Source organism: Macrotis lagotis, chromosome 3 (genome assembly GCF_037893015.1).
Source record: "Macrotis lagotis isolate mMagLag1 chromosome 3, bilby.v1.9.chrom.fasta, whole genome shotgun sequence".
Classification (NCBI taxonomy): domain Eukaryota; kingdom Metazoa; phylum Chordata; class Mammalia; order Peramelemorphia; family Peramelidae; genus Macrotis; species Macrotis lagotis.
The window spans coordinates 35,361,740-35,370,981 of NC_133660.1; the positions used below are offsets into that span (position 1 = coordinate 35,361,740).

The following is a 9,242-nucleotide window of genomic DNA, read 5'->3' on the forward strand; positions in this document are numbered from 1 at the left end:
TTTTTCTTACAGAGCATTATTGTGGCTAGTTTTATAGGAATAATAGAATCAGATGGTGAGACTGATTGTTTTGACAATGGTTATCCATAGCCCGACTTTATCAGCATTAAGTTGCCTGGTCCTGGTAATCAGATTCATCAGAAAACTAGACCAAAAAAACCAGACTGACTGGTGATTCAAATGAACCATGTATGGATTTGCATGTTAGCCTCTTTACCTCTTGATAACATGAAGGGAACAAAAGTGATATTAAAAGAAATTAGCACATAGTTCCCTCAGGAAATTTGCCTTTACTGAATATCTCTCAAAAAGTCCCAAGGCGTTGCTTTTTAGAAGTATTCTATCAGTCAGTCAAGAGACATTTATTAGGAATTTATTCTGTGCCAGACTGAACTTGTTTAGCTAATTGCTTATCCCTTCCTCCTAGAATATTTTATCACTTTCTGATAGGTCTCAGAAAGAAAATTAAAAGAAGGGGAAAAAAGACAAATATTTATTATGCACTTACTATATTCTAAGCAATTCGCAAATATTCTGTAATTTGTCACTACAAACATGAGAAGTGGGTGCAATTATTAATACCATTTTACAATCAAAGAAACTGAGAGGCTAGGTTACCCAGGAAATAAGGACTGGTGTTGAATTTGAATTCAGGTCTTTCTAACTCTAAGTCTCAGTGTTTCAATCATTGCATCACCTAGATGTCCAAACTAGAAATGAGTTCTCTTGTGCTTTCCTTTGGGGTTTTGTGGAAGCTCTCCCTGTGTATGAAAAGGTTTCTTTTTCTCACAGAGCAATCTTCATATCCAATTTTTAGAAGCCTAGGTGCCATGCACGTTCATAGCACTTGTACTAGAACAGAATTATTTGCTTTGTTTTCCTTAGAAAATTAAATCTCTCTTACTAATTTAAAGATTGCCTTACTTCTAAGATTCCAACTCAAAAAGGCAAACAATTCACAACTAAGGAACAAGGTGGCTGAAGCCAGATGAGCTAGGGTAAGTTGTCATTTACCAGCTGAAGCCCAATTCCCAAGAAATGAAAGCTTATGTTGTAATATGGATGATTTGTCTCTTTCAAAATCTAGCCTCGGGTCCCAGCAGAAATTCCGCAGAAGGGAAATGCCAGAAACAATCCAACCTGTTGTTTGAAACCTTGCCATAAAAATAAATGGGAAATTAATTAAGAGATCAACTGACTAGTTGATGGGTAAATAAAGGGGTTATTTGGAAAACTTGCTCCAACTGGGGACTTATTCAGTAATACTGTCAAAACATCATAGAGAAAAGTAAGTTAATATTGTCCATTGTCTTTAAGGGACCAAATGACTAATTTTTTCCTAAGGAGTTTGTACAGAACTCATTCGTTCTTTTGGGTGGAATATTCCTCTTAAGAGATTACTAGCAGAGGTAAAAAGTGGAATCATACTTTATGTTTTCTTTATGCTTTTAGCAGTTTTCAAAGTGATGTTAAGCTGTCTCCCTCTATCCTGGGTCTTCCTCCTACTCAATAATTTCTAGTGACTTCCTAGCAGCCTCAGGTTCAAATATGAAATCCTTTCTTTGGTATTTGAAGTTCTTCCTCCCTTTCTAGTCTTGTACTTCCATTTCCTCAGGTAACCTAGGACCCAATGACATCTGTCCCCAGTGAATGCCTGCAATACTCTGCCTGTTCATCTTCTTTCTCCTTGCCTCTTTCCAGTCCCAGTCCAAATCCCACCTTCTCCAACAAGTCTTTACTGCTCTCCTTTTAATGCTTGAGTCTTTCCTCAGTGAATTATCATCAATTTATCCAGATAATAACTTGTTTGAACTTGGTTTGCATCTTGTCTTCCCCATTAGATTGTAAGTTTCTTGAGAGAAGGGCCTGTCTTTTGCCTTCCTTTGTATAGCCCTGGTCTTAGCACAGTGCCTAACACATAGTTGACCCTTATTATATTTATTGACTGACTGATTCTGTCTTCACTTCAACCTTGTTACTTCCATTTTACATGTGAGGAAGTGTTAGTAATATATAAAACCTAGCAAATTAGGGAGGGATAAATAATCAAAATACTTCTCATTTTAGTTTATTGTCTATATGCATGTGTGTATGAACAAACTCATATACACATGTAAATATGTATATTTATATACATACTTATGTGCAGAAATGTGCATATAAATGTCTGTATGTCTTTTTTGTTTCCCTCATTAGAACATAAACTTGCATTTGGGAACTGTTTCATTTATTGCCTTTTTATCCCTAGCACCTAGCTGATAAATAATAATAGTAGGTACTTAATAAATACTTGCTGAGTGTTCATTGATTAATAGTATTTTCAGGTTGGCAAAACAATTTACATACATTATCTTCTGTAATCCTCATGAAGATTCATGATGCTGATACTATTTTTATCTACGTTACAGATGAGGAAGCATCTGAATCTCAAGATGTTAGGGGGCTTTCCCAAAATTACAGAAATAGTGCAGAGGAAGGATTCAAACCCTGATTTTTCCTCTTTAGCTCATTTTACAGATGAGGAAACTGAGGGTTAAGTGACCTAAGGTCACATTTATTACCACTATGCATTTGAGGCTGGATTTTGCATGGATTCATGTCCAACATTTTCTCAGCATTTTCTCTGACTCTTGCATTTAGGACTGCTGTATTTAACTTTATTTTAACCAGTCCTGAAGTTAAAAATCTTTAATTCTAAGCCTTATTACTACTTAAGTCATTGGTTGTAATTTTAATGTTTTAGTCAATTCCGAATTCCAGAGACAAATTTATGGAATTTTATAACATTAGAGCTGAAAAAAGTCTTAGAACTCATCTAGCTAATCAGTTAATTGTATCAATGAAGAACAAACTAAGGAACAAAAGGTTTAATCACTTCCCCAATACCACACAGTTCATATAGCTGAGACCTGGATTTAGTTCTGAAACCAAATACAGTGGTGTTTCCAATTCAGTTGAAATCAACTTGACAGCCACTAATAGAAAGATGCATAAACAATATTATATATACAACACAAAGGCATGCCTTACCTACCCAGATTGAGCTTATAAGGATATGACCAAGAAAATTTAGTTTATAGGCAATCTAGAATGTGCTCTTTTTCTTTCCCTCCCTCCCTTCATCTCTCTCTCTCTCTCTCTCTCTCTCTCTCTCTCTCTCTCTCTATATATATATATATATATATATATATATATATATATATATGCATATATATATATATATAATGTGTTTGTATGTATGTGCCTAAATACAAATACTTGAAAAGTATTTTATCTTTTTACTTTTTTTATTTAAGGCAATAGGGTTAAGTGGCTTGCCCAAGGTTACACAGCTAGGCAGTTATTAAGTATCTGAGGGCAGATTTGAACTCAGGTACTCCTGACTCCAGGGCTGCTGCTCTATCCACTGTGCCACCTAGCCACCCCTTGAAAAATATTTTAAAAGGTGACATTTTGTTCTACTGAGTCAAATGCTTTTTATAGGTAGGTAAGAAAAAACACAGTGAAACATCCAGGCTAATTCAATACACTAGTCAAGGTTAACCTTGAGTGATAAATATTAGAGTGCAGAGAATGGAGAGTTGCTATGGAGATAGAAATGAGATTTGGAAACTAATTGAATATGTGGAGAGCATGAGAGAATTTATGGGAGAAAGAAAATTTGACCAGGTAAAATAATCCCTCCCAAGATAATAATGATGATAAGAGTCCCTTGTAAATTAGTTGCTGTGCAGTGTAAAAACATAGAAGAAATGAGAAGAAACAGAGAAAAAATCCATAGAGACACAATCAAGGTAAAAATTTCTTTTTTTGAACATCCAAATATATCTATTAATGTGATTCTTGTCATGTACTATATAAACAAAGATGATCTTGAAAAAAGTCTCTAACGGGGTTTTTACTCAGGGTAAGATGACTCAGTTTAATGCAATATGCCTGCAGGGTTGCAGATTGTGGAATTTCCTCTGACATAATGCCCATGATGAAGAAGAATTGAGATTGTATATAAGGGCCAGCAATATGCTTCAACCACCAGAAAGCCTCAGAAACAGCTAAGCTAAAAACAGCTCCTGTTGATAGCCAGTAGGAAGCCAGAACAAACCAAACCACAAACTAACTGTAACCATGTCTTCCAAGCTGTTGGTTGTCTTCTTGGCCGTCTTCCTGGTTTCTGCAGCACTGAATGAAGGTAAGGAGATCTCTTTTCCAACTCTCAAACCAAAGAGTTACACTCTATGAATATGCTTCATGGTTAGAAATATGTATTTCTGGAAAAGCAAATTGTAATATTGTAAAAAAGGAAGCTATCTTTTTCAAGGGACACAGATAAAAACAGAGTTCTTTGGGGACCACTTTCTTTTCTAGATCCTTTCTCTACCAGTTTATGCCACAGCAAAGATTTGCTGTTCACTCATTTTTCAGTCATTTTTGACTCTTCATGATCCCCATTTTGGGTTTCCTTGGCAAACTTACTAGAGTGGCTTGCCACTTCCTTCTCTAACTCATTTTGTGGAAACTGAGGCAAACAGGATTAAGTAACTTGTCCAGGGTCACACAGCTACTATTTAAGGCTGGATTTGAACTCAGGAAGATGAGTCTTCCCACCTCTAAGTGCCACACTCTTTTCTACTGCAGCACCTAACAAGAATGGAATTTGCTAAATGCAAGTGAGATTGGAAAAAGCAATTCTCATAAATGGCAATTTTTGTTATTGCTATTCAGGTCCTAAATATGCAAATACAAATGCACAAATATACAGAAATGAATTTATACATATATACAAATGTAATGTATATTGATACATAGACACACATTCACATACATAAATGTGTGAATATGCACATATCTATAATGTTGTGCACACATATGTATGTGTATGTACACATATTGACAAATATATAAAATAAAATATGATTACTACATCTTGCAAATGAATTTGTAAGAAAAGTTACTAGATGATTCTGTGCTTATGGCACTTTGGATAGGAAGTCAGGAAGACCTAAGTTCAAATTCATTCTCAAACACTTACTGGCTATATGACCCTGGCCATAAGAAGTTAAGCAAATGTTTAATTATGTCTGCTTCAGTTTCCTCCTTTGTAAAGAGGATATAATATATAATAATAGCACTTTCATCCCAGGGTTGTTAAGAGTATGAAATAAGATAATATTTAGAAAGTACTTTGCAAACTTTTAAATACTGTATAATTGCTAATTATATAATTAGGTAATAGTTATAATATATACAATTGTGTCATATTAGTTAGGATACTATAATAACACACATGTACACATATGGGCATACCTATCAAGAATGGAAGCACACCTAGACCACTCCAATGCAACATGAGATTGATGGAGCTGATAGTTGGATTAGTACTTACCCTTTTCATTATTCCTTCCCAGCTGCGGTGGTGTTTCGTTCAGCATCAGAACTCCGGTGTCAGTGTATAAAAACACATCCTACTCCTTTCCATCCCAAGATCATTAAGGAACTGAGAGTGATTGACAGCGGACCACACTGCTCAAACACAGAAATCATGTATGTGTTTTAAAAAAGAAACCAATGATTTCATTTAGGAGATGGAGAGGGGTGGGGCTTAGTGGAAGAAAGGAGGGATTATGGTGGTTGCAAAAGAATCCGGAGAAATCAACTAATTACTGAGATATCCCCATTATCTGTCTCAATCCAATCTTTCATTCATAAAATGTTTCACAGGAATTGTATTTTTTTGGTAATATAGCCTATTTTTAACACCTACCAGAGAAAGTTGATATTTAATGAAATCCTATAATGAGCTTTCAAAAGAGGAAATAATTTCCCTTTTGCCAATCTTTTAAGTAAATTGTGATTTTCATAATTTGTTTTTGTTCTCAGAGAAGAAAATCTATAGTCTTCTCTTTAAAGGATTTTTAATTTAGAATTTATTTTTATAGATGGAAGGAGAATAGAACCTACATAAAATTATATGAACTCTGATTATATGAGACTGCCAATAATAGCATTCATACTTGCTATTGTTCAGTCTTTACAGTTGACTCTTCAAAAAGCTTCCCAGGCTTCCCTTAAATATAATTTTCTTGAGCTATTACAAAGAATTGAATGAGGAACTAGGCACAATGATGCTATAAAATGTGAAAGATAAATTAGAAGAACCAAAAGTCCCTAAATTTTGATGTTTTGATATGAACTATCAGTTGACTTCAAGGTGCAGGTCATCATTTGGATTTAAGTACATACTATACATCCTGAATATTCTCCCTTGGACCTTCTGAATTCTATGATTCTAAAATCATCTTATTGTGATAAGGGAAAAAATTCCCTGGAGGTGGATGCTATGAATAGCTCTCTGGATACTAAGGAGAGACTTCTGGGAGAATCTGTTTCCTTATTGAACCTCTACTTCCCTCACTGATTTGAGGGACTTTGATTTTGGAAGTAAAGCAACCCTTCAGAGTAGAATATTAATCATCTTTTTTTCCTTTTTAGTGTCACTCTTCAAGATAATAGAGATCTCTGCCTGAACCCTCATGAAAAGTGGGTGCAAAGAATTCTTCAGGTATTTTTGAAGAGGTGAGTATCATTATTCATTGTAGTGAAATATAAATCAGGACAGAAACAATATGGAAAATGGGACTAGATGATCATAAAATTGACTCATTCCTTTCTTATTGTCTCAGAATAGTTTATTTTTGTTTTCCCTCTTATGGCATCTATCTTTTCAATAAAATAAATATCCATAATAATAATACTTGATATTTATGAAGGTTGTTTTAAGGTTTTATTAGAATTTATATATTATTGAATTTGATCCACACCCACAAATTCATCAGATTGAAATACCTACTAAGATGGACATTTAAAGATAAAGAAACTGAGTTGCTCCTCTCAATCCAATAATTATCAAGGACCAGAGGCTGGACTTCAATATATATAGTATAGTATACTACTAATTATAATAATAATGACACATAACTTTTTCATAACATGTTAAAAAAAGATGATTTCACATGAAAATGCAAATTACAATGGACAATTTGCTACTTCTTTTAAATATATAATAAAAAGATGTCTATTATTTAAATGACTTCACAGAAAGAGTAAAGTCAAGCTTAAGGGATATTAAGTTCCTGAAAAGATGGGTAGGAGTATATTAAGTTCCTGAAAAGATGTGTATTCAAAAAAATTCTTTTTGTATCATTATTTAATGTTTTAAAATATTTTCTATTTCAGAGCTGAGAAAACCTCAAAATAAAATGGAATGATTTCTCCTTTGTCTGGGATTTCTCTCCATGAAGTTGACTATGATGCTTCAGACAAGACTGCTTCTGTTTAAAATATACAGCATTGACCAGAATATTAAGGAAGCTAGATCTTGGTTTTGTCATTGATTCACTATGCCTCAATTTCTTCATTATCTGTAACTACTCAAGAGTACCTGTCCATTCCTACCTCACTGGGATGCTTATCATGAGCATAAAAATGCCAAAGATGTTTTTGCTTTTTTTTTTAAGTTCAGGAAACATGATGTTATTATTTTTAGATGTAATTTAATTCAGATATTTTCTATTTATATATTTATTTAAAAAGATGTATAGAGTTATATCTGGATGAAATGAAGTATCCTGATAGGGTTTGGGGATAAAAATGACAATGAAATTGTATTTTATTTAAGACCTGAGAAATACTCACCGTTTCTCTCATCTTCACTGTTAGGAATAGAATTCTGTTTTCCAGAAATGTCTATAGAGAAATGACATTAGACTTCTGCCCTGATTTTGGTACTGCAATGGTCCTGCAATGGTTTTAGGAATGAAATAACAAAATCTTATTGGACCAAAGTCCCAGAATTCTTCATGATGGGGAAATTATTTATGCTGTCTCAATAGTTAAGAGTTTATTTAAATGGTTGTGTTCTGTCACCACCATGATTTATTTATTTAACTTAACTTGAGAAATCAGTTTTATATTATATCAGAGAAATTTTTCTATCATTTTTGGTAATTTTGAAGTCTGCTTAGTATCATCAGAATATTTATTTTTTCTATTTAATAGTTTTTTTGAATTACATTAAGAAGTAGTTTTCAACATTCATTTTAGAAGATTTTCTTCCTCCTCCCTCCCCAAAGTATCAAGCAATTTGATTTAGATTATCTCAAACACATTTCCACATTAATCATATTGCAAAAAAAAATCAGTAACAAAGGGAGAAAATAATGAGACAGAAAAAAATGGAAACAATATCCTTTGTTTTACATTAAGATTCCATAGTTTATGAGAATATTTATGAAAAATTGTCAACTTTATAAACATTTGCTTTATTCTGGATTTTTGATTGTTATTAAGATTTCCTGAAAGTTTTCTTTCAATAAAAATGCATATTTGATTTTAAAAAGAGCTGAATTCTTTGCTTCTTTGTCTCATAATTTCCATGATAATTCTTGGCATAAGCAACCCAACAGTTATACTTATTTATTATTTAAATGGAGGCAAATAACACAAATAAGTTTTGCATCATGAAAAGAATCAGAGGAGGGGAGAGAAAAGGAGAGGAGAGGAAGGGAGGGGAGGAGAGGGGAGGGGAGAGAGGGGAGGGGAGAGAGGGGAGGAGAGAGGGAGAAAGACAGAAAAAGAGAGAGACACAGACAGAGAGAGAGACAGAGAGAGAGAGAGAGAAAGAGAAAGAGGGAGACAGAGAGAACAGAAAGAGAGAGAGAGACAGAAAGAGACAGGGAGGGACAGAGAGAGAACTAAACTCATTCTTAAAGGCAGTTAAAGGGAAGACCAATGAATATAGGATGTGTTTTTTGTGTTTTCTCTAATGTGAGGCAGTCTGGCATAATGGATAGGAAGATGGTCTAAGAGGGAGGAAAAACCTGGATTCAAGTCCTTCTCCTGACACAAGCTACATGTCTCCCATTGGGCAAGTCACCTAACTTATCCCTGCCCTAGAGAATTTTCTAAGACTGTAAATTGCAGAGCAGATACTCTTCTGTACTGTTAAAGAGAACTCCTTTTAACAGGAAGAATTTCCTCTTGAAACTAGACATTCCTATGATTTCCAGTCACACACTCTCCTCAGGATAATTCAGGATCTTCCAAAAAATCTTTGCGCAGTTTTAAACTTTATTGGAGAAGAAAAATGGTTTCTTTTGCCAATGGATCCATGCAAAGGAGAAGAAGAATTAGGAATTTTTTTGACTCAGAGCAAAAAGAGAAGGGATGAAAAGTGTAGGAAGCAA

General features: G+C 34.1%; 1 protein-coding gene across 1 annotated transcript; it reads left to right on the top strand.

Annotated features, from left to right (window-relative positions):
* The first annotated feature begins 3,950 nt into the window (after positions 1 to 3,950).
* On the top strand, positions 3,951 to 8,382 carry LOC141517448 (interleukin-8-like). Its single transcript, XM_074228450.1, has 4 exons — positions 3,951 to 4,189; positions 5,406 to 5,541; positions 6,490 to 6,573; positions 7,234 to 8,382. The coding sequence occupies exons 1-4, from the start codon at positions 4,126 to 4,128 to the stop codon at positions 7,253 to 7,255; spliced, it is 306 nt and encodes a 101-aa protein (XP_074084551.1). The 5' UTR covers positions 3,951 to 4,125; the 3' UTR covers positions 7,256 to 8,382.
* Positions 8,383 to 9,242: the final 860 nt, after the last annotated feature.